This window comes from Ambystoma mexicanum, chromosome 3p (genome assembly GCF_040938575.1).
Source record: "Ambystoma mexicanum isolate Mex_15411 chromosome 3p, UKY_AmexF1_1, whole genome shotgun sequence".
In the NCBI taxonomy this organism is placed as follows: domain Eukaryota; kingdom Metazoa; phylum Chordata; class Amphibia; order Caudata; family Ambystomatidae; genus Ambystoma; species Ambystoma mexicanum.
The window spans coordinates 346,982,842-347,002,593 of NC_090925.1; the positions used below are offsets into that span (position 1 = coordinate 346,982,842).

General features: G+C 46.1%; 1 protein-coding gene across 2 annotated transcripts in view; it reads left to right on the forward strand.

The window, feature by feature from the left end:
- Positions 1-19,752, forward strand: part of HM13 (histocompatibility minor 13) — a 381,463-nt gene that overhangs the window by 160,233 nt on the left and 201,478 nt on the right. For both annotated transcript variants that reach the window (XR_011304252.1, XM_069650965.1), the window contains exons 9-10: positions 6,684-6,720; positions 7,634-7,736. Coding sequence is in view for 1 of the 2 variants with exons in the window: in XM_069650965.1 (XP_069507066.1) it covers positions 6,684-6,720; positions 7,634-7,736 (140 nt within the window). In the remaining variant the exon portion in view is untranslated. The remainder of the gene's footprint in view (positions 1-6,683; positions 6,721-7,633; positions 7,737-19,752) is intronic.

The following is a 19,752-nucleotide window of genomic DNA, read 5'->3' on the forward strand; positions in this document are numbered from 1 at the left end:
GACCCAATCAGGTTCCTGCAGATTCACCAGAGCAATCACCAAGTGTGGCACCCCTCCCCACAATCCTTCAGCTTTGTGGCCTGGAACCGGAGTTCAGGTCCTTAGCACAGTTTAATCTTTCAGAGGCTAATAGGCGCATAATTCAGGCGTAACGTTGGCCTTCTAGGAGGGCTCAGTACAAAAGTAAATGGCTTAGTTTTTGTCATTGGTGTCTAGCTGAACAGCTTGATCCTCGACCTGCTTCTAAAGACTGTCCTGTCTTTAATATCAAACCTTGCAGCCTCCGGCATCCACGCCTTATTCAGAATAATCTTATCAGCCATTGCAGCTTATCTGTCTACAGACAGTTGCTCTTTTTCACTGGCAAATCCATTAATCAAGAGGCACTTTGCAGGTCGTCTTCAACTCTTTCCGCTGGTCAGGCCCCCTCAAACGAAATGGGATCTGAACATGGTCTTCACTTCTTTGTTTCACAAGCCATTTGAAACTATGGCCACTACCGAGCTCAAGTTCCTTTCTTGGAAAGTTTCCTTCTTGATTGCAGTAACATCTGTCAGAAGAATAAGTGAGCTTCAAGCGCTCTGTCGAACATCCGTTCCTAACTTTCCACAAGGATAAGGTTGTGCTTCGCACTCATCCTTCTTGCCGTTCAAAAATTGTCTTGGCGATCTGCATAAATCAATCAATATCCTTACCGGTTTTCTTTCTGAATCCAGTCTTCGATGCAGAGACGGTTCTACTTAACCTAGACATCAAACGAGCTCTGACGTTTTACATCTACAGAACAAGCGAACTTAGAAGTTCTTCACAACGTCCCTTTTGGTGACCCAAAAGGGAAACCTGCTTCGAAAGTGTCCATCTCAGGCTGGATCGCTTCATGCCTCTCAGAGGCTTGCACAATTCAAGGCCTTCAGCCCCAAAGGGGGTTCCTGCAAATTTGCTTGTGGCAAATACGTCCCATGGGAGTCCATATCCAAGGCTGCTACGTTGGCTTCTCCTTTGGCTTTTTGCAGACACTATTGTCTTGATCTGAGCTCCCGCGCTGATGCCCAGTTTGACCAGGCAGTTTTTAATAACCTGTTCCAGTAAGGGAAGTTTCCATCCTCCCCTTTCTTTGGTCAGTGCTTGGGAATCTCCCAAAGGTATAGAGGAAAGGGGATGGAACGTAGGAGTATAACAGTTACTCATTGTAATGACTACCATACTCCTGGTCCTCTGTTTCTCCATACGCCCTCCGTCCCCTCTAAGTATCCTCTATTTTGCTAATGGTCCTTCAACTTTGGTGATAGAAAAGGACTGAAGGGTGAGGAGCGGGGCAGAGCTCAGGAATGCGGGGCTACGGCCATGTGCAGTGGCCCTGCGTGAAGATCTAAAAGGACAAGTCTATTTTTGATGCCCTGGTCCCATCCCGATGGATGGAATGTCCTAGTATGGAGGAAAGGGGACTATGGACTAGGAGTAAGGTAGTCACTACGGTGAGTAACTTTGTTACCGAGTTAGTTACCAACTCTTTCACAAGTACGTAATTTTAACTTGTTATACTTTTCCAGACAGAATCATTTGCTTATCTAGTCATTCCCTAGTCTATTGTTTGAGTTAACTCGGAGACAGAAGAGGCACCCTAGTAGTCTATGATCCCGCTGTAGGCAGGATGAGATAGGGTTCTGTTGCAGGCAAGTCAGAGCTCCTTTTGAAGACTGTTCAAACAGGTAAGTAGTTCACTTTAAAGTTAGTTGGGGTCCAGGGACACCCTAGGATTCCAACAGTGGGCCTGGGTGAACTGGATGAGAGGACTCCCAATCACAAAGGACCCATGACAAAGGTGACATTAGCACTGTTTTGTTGCTTGATCCTTCGGCCAGCTTTGACACCCTCGATCATGGTATCCTGCTGGGTTGCCTAGTCGGAGTTGGTCTCTTCTGGCCCCGTCCTGGCTTGGTTCACCTCTTTTCTCACGGATTGCCGTCCAACCCTCTAACTTCCCCATTTCCTCTGGGGCGGTTAACCTCTCCTGTGGTGTCCCCCAAGGGTCTGCTATCTCCCCGGTCTTTTAAAGTCTACATTCAACAGCTGACCAAATTGATCTTCTCCCACGGCTTCCTCTGCTATTCATATGCAGATGATAGATCCTGGTGCACCTTGACCTGTCCGTCCCCAGGTTGGCAGCTAGGTTCCGGGTGTGCCTTGAGGCTGTGGGAGAATGGATGCAGAACTGGCTCAAGTTGAATTGAGACCAGACCAAGGTGCTGGTAGTAGGCCCTCCCGCGGCTTTCTTTCTGGACCCCCGATTGCTGGCCTTCTTCTCTTGGCCCTTTTCCGAAACCTGTCACTATTGTTAAAGATCTGAGTAAAACACTCTTCCTCCCAGTCTATGGAACCCCAGGTCAGTGCAGTTTGTCAACGGGGTCATTTTCAACTCAAACTCCGTTGGGTTCTGCCTTTCATTCCTGTGCACTTCCACGCACCGGTGGTATCTGCTCTTGTCTCTTCCTCTATTGGCTATTGCAATTCTCTTTTTGGCTCAACCTGCTTATATCCTGCAGCGTCTTCAGGTTTTTCAAAATTCTGCTGCACGATTAGCCACAGCTGCTCTTCTGTGCTGCCATATCTCTCCAATTTTGACAACTCCACTGGCTCCCTGTGATCAAGCGCACCCATTTCAAGTCCTGATTCTTGGTCCATCGCGCCTTCTATGGATGCGGTGCAGAATCCCTACAGGCTGCGTTCTGGCCCAATGTGCCCAGACAGGCCTTACGCTCGGTCGATGCCCGTCTGCTGCTCGTTCCTGCAGTGAAATATCACTGCATTGCTGGCTGTGCCTTTTCCATAGCAGCGGCCGGCCTCTGGAATGCTCGACCTCGTTCTGAGATACCACCAACCATCTTGCTTTTGTTAAAGCTCTGAATACTCTTCTTTTCTAGTTGGCGTTTGTCATCCTCTTGCTAGGTTAGCGCCAAGATGCCCTCGCTGAACACTGCGCTATACAAATGCGCATCAAATCAAAGGCTTAAAATAAGTAAATACCCCAGCCAACACAGTACCTTAGCACGGAAGAAGAGTTACAGCAAAAAGACTTCAGGATCTACAGCCAAAACCTTGGTCGTTGAATTCCTTTATCATGAAGACAGGACACTAAGGACTTTTGCAGCATGGATCATGGGGAAGGCTCTAGGCAAGAGGATCCTTGCATGGTTTACTTGGCACAGCAGAAGAAGGGGTTGCAACAGGGGGGAACTTCAGGATCTGCAGCCAAAAACCTGGTTGCTGAATTCCTTGTCAACAGGACTGACTGGAAAGGCTTCTGCAGCAGGGATCAACGGGGAAGGCTCCAGGCAAAGGTTTCTCTGCACGGTGGATGCACTCTGTAGTTTTGGCGCCCTTTTCAGGAGCCAGAAGAAGACTGAATATCACCAATTAGTTACTCATTGTTTGTAAGGTCCAGCACACGGGTGAGGGAACTTTTCGTGCTTGGTTCAGATCTCTGTATGTCCAGCAGGATTCCACAAAAGTTTCAGCTCGATTCAGAAGACCATGCACTGCATGATGGCTGGAGGTCCCAGGGTATTGGGGTGTTGCAGCCCTGCTAGGTGGCAGCACGACATCTGGAATGTCTCAAAATGCAGGCCTGGGTTCTAGTGTATCTCACGAGGCTCTGGGTTGTTGTCATCCTTTTCAGAGTCCCCAGGTCCCTTGGAAGGAAAGGTAACCACAGGCTCCGATTAACAGCAGGCTCTCTGGTAGCTGGAAATCGTTTCGGCTGCGTTTTCTTCATTTTCCTCTTCGGATTCAGGTCCAGTGGTCGATTACTTATTCAGCTTCCAGGATCAGACTTTTATGCAGGAACCCAGACAATCAGACTTGCAACATTCAAACTGGGGGGTTGACGGTACTTTCAGAACAGCCAGCCTCCCAGTTTGAACTGGATTCTCGCGTCTGGCTGGAAGACAAAGGGCTGCAGAGTTTTGACTTCTCCCTCGCTTCCTGCCTTCACAGACACAAAGGATTTACCCACCCTGGACGTCAGGTAAAGGAACAAAGGACAAGCAACACTAAAATGGCGAAAAAGAAGACTGGGCCATTTTGGTAAAATGAGCACCCATGGGTACCTTACCGGGGCTGTGGAAACAGCCTGCGGTAAAGGTACACTGAATTAGTAATAAGGTTCACTGCCACCAGCCATTTAAGGTAAGCTTGTACCTGTAACAGAATTCTCACAGTGCTAGTGAGAAAGGGGATACACTGTATCTCCCCAGCACTCCACATAAGGTGTGGTGTGCTGGTTGCACCTAACAAAATGTAAAAGGGATCCAAAGATCCTTTATACCCTTGGGAACTGTAGTTCTCACAAGGTAAGCCCGAGAATGTTTAGGGGAGCACCAAGCGCTACCCAGCAACAATAAAAAGGTATATACACCAAAGGTTGTCGGAGGATAACGTTAAAAAGACACTATGGAGAGTCTTCAAAATGACAACTATAAAAAAAAAAAAAAGATTAAAAGGATCTGAGAGTGTGGAAAGGAAGATCTATCCTTGATATGACATTCTTACCCTACACCCATTGAATGTGATTTTTGTTGGAGCCACCACCATGCAGATCTCCACGGAAGTAAGGAAGGGACTACAGTCTCAAGCAGGCTGGAATACATCACTTTTCGTTTCCTTTGAATCCCTTCACTCATTTATTCAGTCCATGCTGTTCTTTTTTTTGTGGTAAAATCAGTGTGTCTTGTGTGTCTTGTCCGGAGTTTGATTCCTCTGGCCCTTACAGTGTTTACCGGAGCCCCACTGACCTTGAAATCCTACCAATGATTTTTGGTGCACTGAGTAACCCCTAAAACTGCATTTTCAGTCGTAGGCATGGGAGTTGGTATGCCTTACAATCTCTACCTTGCAAAGGGTTCCTAGACACTGCATTTAAATGTTTTACTTGCATAGCTTCATTAATAAGTGAGTCCTCAAAGCGCCTAGCACCTCGCCAGCTATCTTGTTTACTAACCTAGTTGGTCCATCTCTTCTCCACCCATCTGTGATACCTTAAATCTAAGGCTTAAGTAGTCAGTTACTCTCTGCATCACGTTTTGTACCCCTTTCACCCCATTTATTTCCAACTTCAGGTCCTATACATGACACCTCATGCTAGGCAGGATTGTTTGCAGTAACCCTTAGGGAGACTACACCAGTCTTGTCCTCTTGGTATTAGGTAACCCACCTGTTGGTATAGGTCTGTACTACGCAAGTTGGTAGAGTGACTGAGCAGCCAGACCTATCTCAAGAGGGGTAAATTATAGCTGTAGCAACGAAATCCGCACATACAAGTATCCAAATATTACACTCCAGGTTTTCTAGTAAAATAATTAAACAGTCTGTTTTAAATGAGCTTTCTTTAAAAAGGGAAATGTGTAGCAGTCAAAATACACTTCATATCAAAAATACGAGAGTGAGAAAAAGGTCTCGCTCACTCTAGGATTAAAAATCATTAAGTCCAGGTGCCATTGGAAAACGATTACCATTCTTGGAAGCAAGACACCATCATCTGCATTAATCAAATGGGGGTTTGCCCCCCCCCCCCCTTACATTTGGGGAATCTGATGCCCTCTCCAGGACAATCGTCTACCACATTAATATACAAGATCCGGACACATCTCTGGGAGTCGCGTCTTAGGGGAAATGGGGCTTTTTTCCCCTCAGTCAGTACCCTATTTGTTGGAAGTTAAATGCAGTCAAAATGAATAGTTCATCAGTGTTCCATAAAGAACCTTCTGTGACTTTGGCTATTTACAAAATGAATAACCATGTATTTTGCATTGGAAGAAATGCAGACAGTAGAAGTATTATTTCAATGTATGTAATAGTAAGATTATTTTACATTTCATATTTTATAACAAGCTAAATCTGTCCAAGAATGTGGTTTGGTTTTAGTAAGAGGTGAAAACACCTGGTTATTTCCCAGTCTACTCCACTCACCTTCTTTTTACTTGGCTGTTTCCATCTGCGAAGGTATGCTTTCGAGTCTGGTCTGCTGGTCTCTCCATTACTCCTATACTTTTAATTATCCTTCCAAACCAGCTAACCTGCTGTTAACCATACTTCTCCCTGTCTAAAGCTTTTATCGAAGTACAGATGATATTACTTTCTTTTTTCCTCTCAATTTTGTTTACCTCCTTTATTTTTCAGTATTCTTTTTTTGCAGTTATATTTATTATGCACTGAATACGCACGTTGCTTCAGTAAATGGCAATTTGTGCACTACAATTAAAATAGCCATGTTTTGCACTAATCAGATGAGTTTAAAATGTAGCTAAGCAGGACATGTTGTGACAGGAAAGGTATTGGTCATTTCACCTTTTTATAGCAAAGGTTAATGTATTTGTTTGCCATGTGACCTCTCCTTACCATCCCAATCTCTCAATTAGGGAATAGGTGGTGTAGTTACTGTTGCCATAGCCCTCCAACACCATACACTTCCATTAACGTTTAATGGTCTGCACAAAATTGGCCTTAAACTGAAAAAGGAGAAAGTGGGAGTACACTTCATGAAGCATGAGTGTCGATGGGCGAAGGAACCCATAATTTATTAATCCTGGTAAAATTAGTTTGGACTATGCTTTCCTGATAAACTATACCCACCCTATCCTCTGGTTTTATACTTTTGTGTTTTTAAACTTTGGTTTCTATCTATGCAGGTATCTTCATTGCCCTCCTGCTCCGTTTTGACCTCAGGTAAGCAGAAAGGTTGGGTGCGTGGGAAGGGTAACAAGCAGTGGAATGGGATGAAGCGTTGTGGTAGGGTGGTAGAGTTTGGGTGAGTAAAGAACTGCACATTTGAAAGTGCAATAGGTGTGACTGATATGGAGGTTTGGTCCTAGACAACCTTGGTAGCCAAGCTTTGCTAAGGGAATCTGAGAAGGAGGAAGTGTGCTAATAAATGCAATAGACAAATGTATCATCTACAACCAAGTATAGCTGCCTGTCTAGTGTGTAATTGCTTCAATAGATTTTTTAAGCCTGCACCAAACGTAAGCACTCGGGCAGTATCGATAGTTGACAATCCATGGTGCCGAAGTATATCTCTCTTCCATCCTGTTAGCCGTTTGCAAAGGACTTTCATCTCCTACAATCGCCTTCATCCCATTGTATGGAATTACTGCCAAAAGACTGAGTATTGCTTCTGGACATGCTCGCCACTGGCAATGGGATTGAGGTGAAGCAACGAAAACGTTTGCACGTTCTCCCCATTTTTATAGCTCTGTGCTTAACTAAATTAAAACCGATTGTTTCTCCATGCTATCGCCTGCCAGTGGTAGGGCATGTGTCCTGGGAAAGATGAGTTGGGTGACGAGCTGCAGGGGCGCAGGACAGAGGCGGAAGGGGTCCCCATGACTTACTGTCTATTTCAACATTAACAGTTTTGTATCCCTACAATTTTGTGTTCTTGTTTTAAAAGAAATAAATCTGTCTTGTGGAAGCTATGACTGAGAAATTATGGGGCCATTTGTTCCATTCTCTGGGTTGCTCTGATTAGCACAATATACTGGTGGTTGGGACGTGCGACAGTCGCTGCTGTTTTGAGGTCTGCGTGTTCTGTATAACTCCTCTACAGATTGGAGAATTAAGTATACAATTCTTTCTCTAGCCTTAAGAAGAATTCACACACTTACTTCTACACCAGCTTCCTCGCGTATATCTTTGGATTGGGCTTGACCATCTTCGTCATGCACACCTTTAAGCATGCTCAGGTGAGTCTCGCTACCCTCTATCATCCAGTTAAGATCTGCCCTATTCTGCCTAAAATTGTAGTGTTATATCTGGTATTCAAAATATGCTGTTGCTTTAAAATGTGGTCACTGCTCAGATGTTGTACATTCACCCAGCACCTCCTGTTCAGGAGATTTATCAGTTGTATGCTTAAGCCCCTCTCCTAGTGAGACCCCAGCACTTGTTGCTATCTGGACCTTAGGCTTTCTATCCTGAATGAGGGCAGCCTTTTTTCCTGTAATACATTCCTATTTGCTCTGACTTTTTGGGAACTCTGTCCTTTTTGTTTTATCTTATTCTATGGAGTCTGCTTTCATCCATTTCTCTTTAAGACATCTGTTACACATTTGCAGCACACAGCACCCTTTGTGCAGTGTTGCTGGGAACCCTCTGGGTTCTCCTTTTTATGTCTTTTTTTCTATTTCCTTAGAACTACTGTTCTTAAGGTCAGAGGGATACTTTGTATCCCACCTAAAACTTTACTCATGAGAGATTATCGCCACCACCCTATGCGTATTGCTAAGGGATACCCAATATACCCATTTGCTCTGCTCCTGTGACTTTCTAGTCACAGTGACAACCCTACAGTTATGGTTGGTGGCAGTGGACTTGTTCTACCAACTATTTACCGCAGACTTCACAATCTCGGTTATGCACACTAGGGCCACCATTGTTCTAACCTGTTGGCTCCTTTCTTTTTTTGCCATTTCTCATGTGGTTGTCCTTTGTTAGCCCTTCTACCATTCTGGAAGGGGAAGGTATGTGCGTTTCGCCTTTGGCGGGAACCCTCGGGTGTCCCTGCCTAGGCTCTATTGTGTCTGCGAAGACAGGGGAGGAGTTTAACACTCCCTGTCCTTTGTCTTCCAGAGTGCCTGAATGGAACCAGTTCCCACTGGGGGCGGGGCTGGCTATCCTGATTGGACAGCCACCTTCCCCTTTCTGTAAACTGCTGCGAGTTTGCAGAGGAGTGAATGGAAAATCTGAATAAAAGGTGAGGCTCCTGAGGCAGAAGGCACCAGAGACGCCTGCAGACCCTTCAGTACCTGTGAAGCGACCACTGCGGTCCTGACTCAGTTTTGTCATCGACCGAGTAGCTCCGAAGATGATTACTCCTTCCCTTTGGCTGGTGGGGGCAACCAGCCCTAAGACGAACTGTAGATTGAGCCATTCTATGAGGAGCTGTGACCTTCCAGGGCTGTAAACTTCGAATACCTGGGGACCAGTGACCCATTTGCAGTGCAAAGTCTTTGCAAGGCCGAATCCGTCCAGAACTTTGGTGAGCTCCCATTGGACCTCCAGAGACACGATCCCACTCATCTAAGTCCCCTCACCAGAGTGCAGGACTACAGAATCGAAGATCGGCCAGGCAATAACGTCCTTTGTTGGAGCTGATAAAAAGGCACCAAAACCGCAGACCGACCAGGGAGACCGAAGACATCCGTTCTGTGGGTCCTTTCTTGCAACTGCTGCTGTGACATTCCATTCAGAGTCCTTCCTTTTATCACCAGACCGAGGAATCGGGAGACTGGGTTCGTCGCTGCTGCACAGGAGAGAATCTAGCTTAGTTTATTTCTTCTAATCTAAGATACTGTGGGGCTGAAGGTAGAACTTGCCTTAAGCCGAAGAGTCACTCCAGTGTGACTGAAGGGAGTTGCAAGGTGTTTGGGTGTCCACCCATACCCCTGGCACAGGATTAACCATGTGTGTCCTTCGCAGGATCTCTAACTTGTGTTACCTTGCTAAGCATTTTATTCTAGTGACTAAAGTATCCTGAGAAACTTTGCCTTTCCAGCTGCTACATAAAACTTGTATTCCACTCCTACACTGACTTTTTGCTTAGTTAGGGATTGGAGTTACAAAGCACTAGAAGCTTTTAAGTGTTACTAGAACATCAGTGTGCATAACCATTCTTTTTTTTTTCCTACAGTCTGTCGGCTGTGATTTTACTGAATGAATGAAATTACTGTTTCTGTAAATCACTGTGAGTGTCTTTAATAGTAATACGGTAGAACGATCAGTGTCATTCTCTGTTACAATTGTAACTGCAAGCAACTACTATTGAAGTCCCTTATGAAAAGTATTGTTATTCATTGCTATGTGTGTTGGTTGAAATGAGTATATTGCCTATCTTGTGTATATAAAATAAATATAGTTTAATGTAACTTTCAGTGTGTAAGAGTTTCTTTGGGCAATCGTATTGACTGGGTTCAGTGTACTTAACCTACAGCTCACATCCTCCTCCCAAGAGAAGCCTGGCTGCTCTGCCATTCTAGCAGATCCTTTGGGTAGTGCAGAGTTTGGGACCTGTATACCAAGGGATAGTTTGATAGTCTTACCTCAAGTGGACTTTAGGAAAACTCCCCTTAAACTGGTGTGATAGCTGGTGGGATTGAGTATTGTTGGATTACATTGACTCCTGGTTGTACCGGTTTCCAAAGAATCCATCCACAAGGCTGGTTACCTGTACTATGACCCCTAAATCGCTGTAAAAACTTTAAAGCTGAGGCTCTAATCAATCTGACAGTAGATACAAATGTGTAAAAATAGAGGCCTCTATGGCAAAGGAAGAAAAGTAAATTGAGCCAAAGTTTGTTGGATCACCGAAGTGTTGAGTAGGCTTGTAACCCCTACTCCAGCAATTGATATGAGTAAAGTTGATTTGCGGCAGAGTTTAACACTTAGTCCTCATTTTCCAAGAAGTGATGAAGAAGACTTACTTGTCCCCCATCCCCTCCAGTACTATCTGAAATGTCGTCAGGCCTAGTACGGTAGTCGCTTGTTTTATTCCTCCCCTCCCTTTCTGAACCCCTCTCCCTCACCTTTTTGTTTTTCTACGGCTGTACCAGAAATGTCGTCCAGCCTAGTACCGTAGTCGCCTGTCTGTTTCCATTTCCTTCCCACTCCCTTATCTATGTCTTAGCTCTTGCACTATCTTAAATGCCGTTAGGCTGAGTACGATCGTTAATTTCACATCCTTACTGTTCATGGCCTATAAGAATGTCACTGTATTTTCCATTGTTCCCTCTCTTGCCTTGAAGCACTTTGAAACAGTGTATAGGCGCTATATAAATAAATTAACATATCAGATCAAGAAGTAGACCGATATGCCTGTTCCACCTCCCACTCTCCTAACTTCACATCTACCTACCACTAACATGTCAGCAAATCTTGTACTTGAAATTGAAAAAATGAAGATGCAACTATAGAGTTTAGAAAACTGAAGTCCCAATCAGAGCTAAGGGAAAGACCTTAAGAAGGAACTGCAACTCCGAACTGAGAAAGAGATGCAGCATGAGTATGATGAGGAAATTGTCTCTCGGCTCCCCTTCTGTTGGAGAGTCCTCTTCGCTTGATGCCTCCAGGTTCAGGAAAACTGGTTGCCCCAAGGATTTGGTGAGTGTATGATGTGAAGACTGATAATCTGGACTTGTCGAGTACATTTGAGTTAACATGTGAAGTGCAAGGAATATGTGAGCGTGAATTTGTTCCATGGGTTATCTCTGGGCTCCCCCAGAATGGCTGTGATGGAGTTGAATGATGCTGATAGAAAAGACTACCAGTTGGTTAAGATTGCTCTCATAGCCAGGTTAGGGAAGACCCATTCCCAATACCTGTTTAGGGACCACAAGAAAGATGTCTTGTGAGCAACTTGGGTGTGTGAAGGCCTGAAGAACCTAGATGGGTGGTTTAAGGGCCACAAAGTGAGCACATTTGATGGCATGAGATATCTTGTCATGCTAGAAAGTATTTGATGCCTGTTCCCAGAGCCCAGCACCTTGCCGACTCTTAAGGAACTGAACCCCAAGAAGTTAGCACTAGCTGCTGACTTGTGGGTAGCCAACAGGGTTACCTGCAGGGATTCTGGGACATCTCACAAGAAAGAGGGGAAGAAGCACAAGGAAAAAGGGAAGGATCATTCCAAAAATCCCCCACCAAAAGAGGGACACAAACCTAACCATTAACAGCCTTGTGGGGCTAGTGAAATCTCTGTACTTGAACCAGAGGGTGGTTTTCAGAAACGCCCATTCTGAAAGACTTTTCGGAAATGCGTGGTTTGTGGGTCTGGTGACAATGTGACGGGACATCCCAGACGTAAGGGTAAGCCTTCAGGGATCCCATGTCTCCTTAGCCTTCACACATGATGTGGACATACCATTGACAGGTGCTAGCTTTCACACTCTGGCTGAAGAACCCATTGGTGCTCGAGCCAGAGTTTCTTTAGTAGCCCTGGGACTGTGGGAACAGCAGAACATGGAGGTCTATAATTCCATTCCAGATAAAATAAAGAATATTATAAAGACCGTGTGCTTGTAAATGGTCATAACACCCCTGCCATTAGAGACACTGGGGCCAGCTTAACTGTGGTAGATGAAATTCATTTTCAGCCTAAGGAGGTTGCAAAGCCCCCCCAAAAAGGCTTACCAAGTTAGCTGGAGGTTCAGTCCAAATGTGTCCCATACTGCCAGCTATCATTGAATGCAACAATTGGATGAGTGTAAGAATCACTTGGGTGTTCAGTTTGAAGTGCCTGGTAGGGTACTGTTAGGCAATGACTTGAAGGCCCTGGTTGTAGTTTCCAGCACACCATAGCCCCCTTCTAAGAAGAGACGGGAGCTGGCAAGAAAAGCAAGGGAGGCAACCTTGAGAGACCACCTCACTGAGACCAAAGAGAAATCCGGAGTCTCCAAAGGAATGAAGGGCCTCAAGCCCAAACCTCCCTTCAAGAGTTCCTGTAAAAGAGAAACTTCTTGTCATTCCTGTGACCCCCACCATCAGCTGAGGCTGAGTTGGTAACAGAAGAATCCCCTTAAGAACCATCTTCCGATGAGTCTGAGGTGGAGGAGATTCAACCTTGTCTTGAAGATCTGGATCCTAGAGACCATCCTGAGCTGAAGACTTTACTTGCAGAAGATAGACCCTCCAGGACAGAGTTCGGCCAGGGACTGAGAGGATCCCTCTCTTGAAGGTCTGTGTCAGTAGGCAGCTTCCCATAGTTAAGGGCACGAACCTGGGAGGCACAGGCTCTACTGGGAGGGTGCCCTTCTCTACAATGAACCTATGAAATCTATTCCAGGGGACCGTTGGCACCTATGAACCAAGATCCACATTTCTGCAATTAGCCCATGAGATCCCTCCGGCTGGTCATTTGAATAAAAAAAATATAAGAGAGGATCTCATTGTACTTCTACTGGCCCAGAATGGGTGCAGAGGTAGAGAAACATTGCAGGTGTTGCCACACTTGCCAATTGTCTGGCAAGAGTGGAGACAAGAATGTGGCACCTTAGTGCCTCTCCCAGTTGTGAGTTCCTTTTGAGTGGGTGGGGATTGACATTGTTGGTCCCCTAGACCTTCCACTTTCTGAGGCAACCGGTTTATCCTGGTTGTGGACCATGCCACTAGATTATGCGGCCATACCAAAGAGAACGGTTACTGCTAAGGCAGTGGTATTTTTAACAGAATGGGATTTCCTAAGACGGTTGTATCCGACATGGGGGATGGGGGTCACATTTTATGTCCCACTACAGGCAGGCCATGTGGAAAACCTGGGGGGACACATTTTCAACATCCTGCCACCCCAAACCAATATGTTGGTAGAGAGGTTTAACAGGACTATGAATATCGTGATTTGTGCTTTAGAGGAACCCCTTAGAAGAAAGTGGGACCTTTTTGCCTCAAGCTGGAGTGGGCTTTAGCCTCTTTAAGCTCCTCTATGGTCATCCAGTCAGAGGCCATTTGGCCCCGATTAAGGAAGGTCTGGAGAATGCTCCAACCAAATTACTGGCTATGTGCTAGGCCTCAGACAGAGGATGGCACACATGACGGGCTTCTGAGAACTTGAAAGCTGGTCAGGCTCTGGTCAAAAGATGGCATGACCAGAAGGCCAACATGGTGGAGTTTACTCCAGACCAACAGGTTCTCATAATGGTGCCATTAAGACTAGGAGTCTTGAAAGACAGGACAGGACGTCTCAAGGTTGTAAGCAAGCTTGGAGAGGTACATTATTTGGTTGTCCCTAGAGTTTTTTCACACCAACCCCTCCTGAAGACCTATGTCTCTAGACCAGCGATGGGAGCTTTGCTTGTAATCAAGAAGGAGAGTGAGCATCTCCCAGATCTTCTAAAGAGACACCCTTCAGATGGGTCTATAGAAGAAGTTACTCTCTTCTAATTTGACACTGCTGCAGCAGCTTGTGTGTACATCTTTGTTAACTCGGTCTTGACCCCTTGGTGCCAGCATGACGTTGAGACTGGTGATAGTGTACCTGTGAAAATCAGGGGCTACAGGAGGTCAGATCATGTGAGGATTCACATTAAAGAAGTCAACAAGAGGCTTGACCTATAAGTAATTGAACACTCCACACGTCCATGGGCTAGCCCCGTTGTGTCGATGCCAAAAGCAGGTACCAACAAGCTTGGGTTCTGTGTGGACTATAAGGCCTTGAATTCAGTTACCTAAACTGATGCCCATCCTTTGCCAAGAACTGATGAACTGGTGGATCGGCTGGGATCAGCTATGTGTCAGTACATTTGACCTGACAAGCGGTTATTGACAAATTACCATGACTGACAAATCCTAGGAGAAAACAGCATGTTCTACCACAGAAGGCTTGTACCAGTTTAAGGTCATGTCTTTTGATTGAAAAATGCACCCGACACTTTTCAGAGAATGGTAAGTCATGTTTCTAATGCTTTGGAGAACGTCTGCATGGCATACTTGGATGACATGGTAGTGTTCAGCCCTACCTGGGAGGAATATATCAATCTTGAACATGTATTGCAGGCTCTTCAACAGACCAATTTGACCATTAAGGCAAGCAAGTGCCAAGTTGGTCAGATTAGTGGTCTACCTTGGTCATGAGGTTAGAAGAGGTGAGATCAAGCACTTACACAGCGAAGTGTGAGCTGTACAGGACTGGCCGATCCTACTCCTCAAACTACAGTAAGAACCTTTTAAAGATTTGCAGGATATTACAGGAACTTGATTGAGAACTATGGGACCATAGCTTCTCATAAACTATGGGACCATAGCTTCTCAACTTTGGGACCATAGCTTCTCCTCGGACTACTGTCTTCTCCTAAGTACCCCAAAAGGGTCTAGTGGAATGAAGACTGTGAGGAAGCATTTCAGAAGCTGAAAGATGTCCTCTGTAAAGCTCCAATGCTGAGAGCTCCAGATTCAACTCAGGCCTTCTTAGTCCAGACTGATGCTTCCAACACGGGGATTGGAGCATTCTTGAGTCAATTTGACAGTGAAGGCAAGGAGCACCCCATCTGCTTCATTAGTAGAAAACGAAAAAATGAGAAAACCAGGTGGGCATCCATTGAACATGACTGTTTTTCTATTTCCACCCAACAGGGGTCTTTTTCAAGGCATATATCAATAGGCGGCGATAGTAAGAATGAGCTCATTAGTCATGGCTCAGCTGTTTAACTTATTTGGCCCGGGCGGTCACTGGAGCAAGATGGGAAGTCACAGTGATCCTTCGATGAAAGATCCCAAATGCACTAGCCCCCAAATTGGTGGTGGCATAAAATATTCATATGCACATTCCCATGACCTGCTCCAACCCACTTGTAGTGTTCGAAGGCACATCTATATTTGATTGCAGGAGACCTTTTATTTGGAAAGGGGTGAAGGGAAAAGTGTTCAGAAATGTCTCTCTCTCCTCCATCTTCTTCTGCCCTCACTTTTTCACTCTCGCTCACTCTCTAGTTCACTCCCTTTGTCTCTCTTGCTCCATCACTTTTTCTTTCTCCCCCTCTGCTTTTCTCCCCTCTTCTTCCTCTCTTTCACAGTCCCGTGTCATGTCTGTCAGGTCCCGAGGGATACATACAAATGGCACTTTCCTTCACTTCTGTGTCCTTAAACTGCGCTCACTCTTTTCTTTCTCTCTTCGCTCTCTCGCGTCTCTCCACGCTCTCCTGTCTCTCTCGCTCTCCTGTCTCTCTCGCTCTCCTGTCTCTCTCGCTCTCCTGTCTCTCTCTCTATCTCTCTCTCTGTCTCTCTCTCTCTCTCCCTCTCTCTCTCTCTCTCTCTCTCGCTCTCCTGTCTCTCTCTCTCTCTCTCTCTGTCTCTCTTGGAAAAAACACATGTTGCTGAAGTGATTCCCAAAAGTAAATGTGTACCTATATGGCCTTTAGCAGCATAAAAATACAAATACATGCAAGTGTGATGGTGGAAGGACTACCGAAATGGCAAGTGCATTGGTGTTTCACCGAGGAGTTTGTGAATGTCCGAGACAGACCCTCAACCTTTTCGATTGCGTCTGGTCTCCCCTTCTAGAAACACAGCAGAAGGTAATGAGCGCAACTGCTTGAGATCTTAATAGCCCCAAATAGAAACGTGTGCTCTGCAGGAGCTTTTCAATTTATATTTTTGTATTTCTACTTCCCAAACAGATGTGGGAAGGTAGAAATGTATTTCTCAGTGAAGGCCCATTTAACACTCAGTTCAAATAATGAAGGTGTAGAGTAAGGGAAAAGTGGGTAGGGTGCTGGCATCAGTGCGCCAAACATAACTAGGTTTCTAGGACACACAGCACATCGCCTGCATAGAGGGTCTGCAGTGAGTCCCTTGTCCCCCCCCCCCCCAGCCAGAGCCTCCTACATTTTGTATATACCTTATGTAAATCATGGACATGTAAAGGGAGGTCTGCAGCCCCAGAGATGCAAGGAGCAAGTTGCTTAACTCCCTGCCTGAATTTCCCCCCTCTCTAGAGTATTTGATGTACAATGACCACCTCCCCTTCACATTCCCAACCCAAACTGCTTACAAAGTTGAGAACATCCACACCTCCGACGTTGGGGTGTCAAACATGTGCATGCCTGGCCACCAAGTCTGACGGCATTAACATAAGAGTTCAGTGGGCTTACTACCTCAACTTTCCCGCTTACCATATGGTAAGTTTGCGCCTAAGGTGCCTTCTGGTGAACCATGGGCCTACCTTGTTGACTACAGATTCCAATCTTGATGCTTGAGAACTCGGTCTTTTATCTTTACGAGATGGTTATAAGGTGAACACATGAGTGAGGGTAATAGCGACACCTATTTATGCACAACTTTACAAAACAGCAAGGCCGTGGAAGGCGTAGGATCATAATTATGCACCGTCTAATGAGAATCACAGGTCTGTGAAGGGAAAAGATTTAAGGTGCTTGAGTAATAACCTTCATTTAGAAGAAGCGAAGCCTCGGCAGCTGGTCAACTTCGAAACTCTGCGCTGTGTGTTATTGGGAATAATTATTGCATTTGATAGGATGTGGGTGGGTTGGTAGGGAGGTAGGCCCCTGAAAAGCAGCTTGGCTCCTTAAGGGAGGTGTTTAAGAAAGGTGCCGGCCAGGATTGAGGTGCATTGGCAGAGATCTGTGTGGCTGCTACCTAGTGCAAAAGCAGGGGCCTTTATTGGTTAGGATTGAGGTATGATGACCGGAGCCTCCTGTGCATGCTAACACTCCATTTCTCCCTCAATCCTCACTTACTCCTCTCTGAGACATCCGCGCAAATGCAATCCAAGGTGCACAGGGCTTTTCGGCGCTCACCTGCACCGTCACGACAAAGAATTGTCTCCCGCCCTACAAGACTATCGCACACGAAGACAGCCCGCCCTCATTTGCCACCGTTATCTGTTGATCACCTGGCTCTGTTTTAGCCCGCAAATGCTTGTGAGAGTACAGCGCAGGCCCCAGAGGATGCACTGTCTGCTCCTTTACAAGCATCTGTGGCAACCCTCACCATGCCTATGACCGACACCTCCCATGATGTTGGAGTGAATGCCAGTTGCTGCCTCCACTGTGCCTGTGATGATTAATTCTGATATTGCTATATTGTGTGCCCCTAGGACACAGCCAGCTGGCGCTAGCCCTTCCCCTGGTTCACTCCCCAACTATTCCTAAACCCTGCAAATCCTACACCCTCCCTCTCAGCTGCGCCCTTATCAATGCCTGGTCACTCCCAGCCCATGCCTTGGACATTCATAATTTTATCACCAGCTGCATCCTTGATCTCCTAATTATCAGTAAAACTTGGCTCCACGAAGCATCCACCCCTGCCTTGCCGTCCCTGAGGGTTACACTACTTTTAGGCAAGATCGCACTCTTCAGAAAGGTTCAGGGGTGGCTCTCATAGCTAAAGAGACCATACCAATCAGAATGGTGGAAGGAGAACTTGGCTACAACAGTGACTACCTTCTCCTTAGTCAACCCATCCCCGAACTGCACTATGACCCGCCACATTGTTTACTGACCACCTGGGCCAGTCACATATTTCCAGGATGCCCTCATAGATCTCTGCTAATCTAAAAAAAAAAAAAAAAACCTATCCCCCTGGGAGACCTTAACCTAGGCCTGAACGACCCTACCAACTACCATACAGCCACTCTCAAAACTTTATCCACCTTTAGGATTCAAACAGGCCATCACGGAGCCCACCCACATCAAAGGGCCCGCCCTTGACTGGGTTGCCCACCACAACTCCCCTCTCTTGATCAGCCATTTCGACTGTTCCCTGGTCAGACTACCACTCCATTTGTTTCGATCTAAACTCTCGACTTTGCCAGCGTGCCCCCCTTGCAAGAGACTCCACTCCCCCCCCCCCTGCTCTCACTAGAAGCTCCCGTTAGCTCACCAAGGACAGGCTTTTACCCTACCTCCTGGTGCCTGCCTTCAAACCCCCTTTCTCCAGTGACCTGGATACCCTTGCATCCACGAATTGGGGTTGTTTTACCGTGGCAGAAAAGTCACCGACGGAAATGACCGCATGAGAAATGTACGATATACATAAATGTTCGTACATTTCGCATGCGGACATTTTTGTAAAACAACCCCAAAACCTAACCCCTGCCCACACCCCCAACACACGCTCACACTCCTACTTACCGTTCACCTCGAAGCGCTGTGTCCCTGCAATGTTATTTCCCTTTCTCTTTTCACTTCCGTGATCGGGAACCGGCGCTGCAGGGTCGTTTTTTTTTTTGGGGGGGGGGGGGGGGGGTTTGGTCGGGCATCCGCGTGGGTGTCCCAAAACCCTGCTCATTATACTGTAAAGTACTGACTTTGTGTATTTTTTCTTTTTTTTTTTTTTACCTACCCTCACCAAAACATACATACCGCAAAAGGTTCGAACATTTTCTAGTTCGAACTTTTGGTGGTATGTATTTTAGGTCTTTTGGTGCAGTAGGTAAATTGGATTCGGTCATTTCGGGCCGAATCCGCATCCACCTTCAACACAATCACCCAAGCAGTTGATACCATCGCCCCACTCAACCTTAGGAAAGCTAAGCGCACTAAACACACTAATGCTTGGTTCTCATCTGAGCTTCTTCAGCTGCGCACTTGAAAAAGAGCAGCGCACTCCACCTGGCTAGCCAAGCCCATTGACTGCTCCTAAAATAGCATTCAAGACCATCTCCAGAGAGTACAAAACAGCCATAATTAAAGCCAAAGCCACCTCGTTCAATACTAGGATAGCAAACGCAAAATCTGATTCCAAAGAGATCTTTGCCAATTTCAGGGAGCTGGAAACACCCACTCCAACCCCGCCTACTCTCACTAAAGACGAAGACTGGTGTAACAGCATCCAGGCTGCCATGCTTGAGGAGCTTAACACCCTTCAAAACAAAATCATCGGCCACCAACAGGCCCTAAGCCACCAAATATCTAACCTCCGTAGCTGCACCTCCTGTGACTCCCCATCCTTTGCTTTCAAGGAAATGAATGAACAAGAAGTAATCGCCCTCCTTAAATCAATCAAACCCTCCAATTGTAAAGTAGACGCCTGTCCCGCTCAACTTAGCAAAGAATGCGCCTCCACCCTCGCCCATTCCTTATGGTCTTTATCAAAGCCTCCTTTGCGTCAGGCCATGTCCCAGCCTGCTCCTGAAGAAACCTGCGCTCGAACCAACCATCCCAGGGAACTACAGACCCATTACCACTGTCCCTTTTTTTTTTTTTCTTAAAAATCCTTGACAAAGCAAAGCCTGCAAGTCCAAAAATTCCTCGA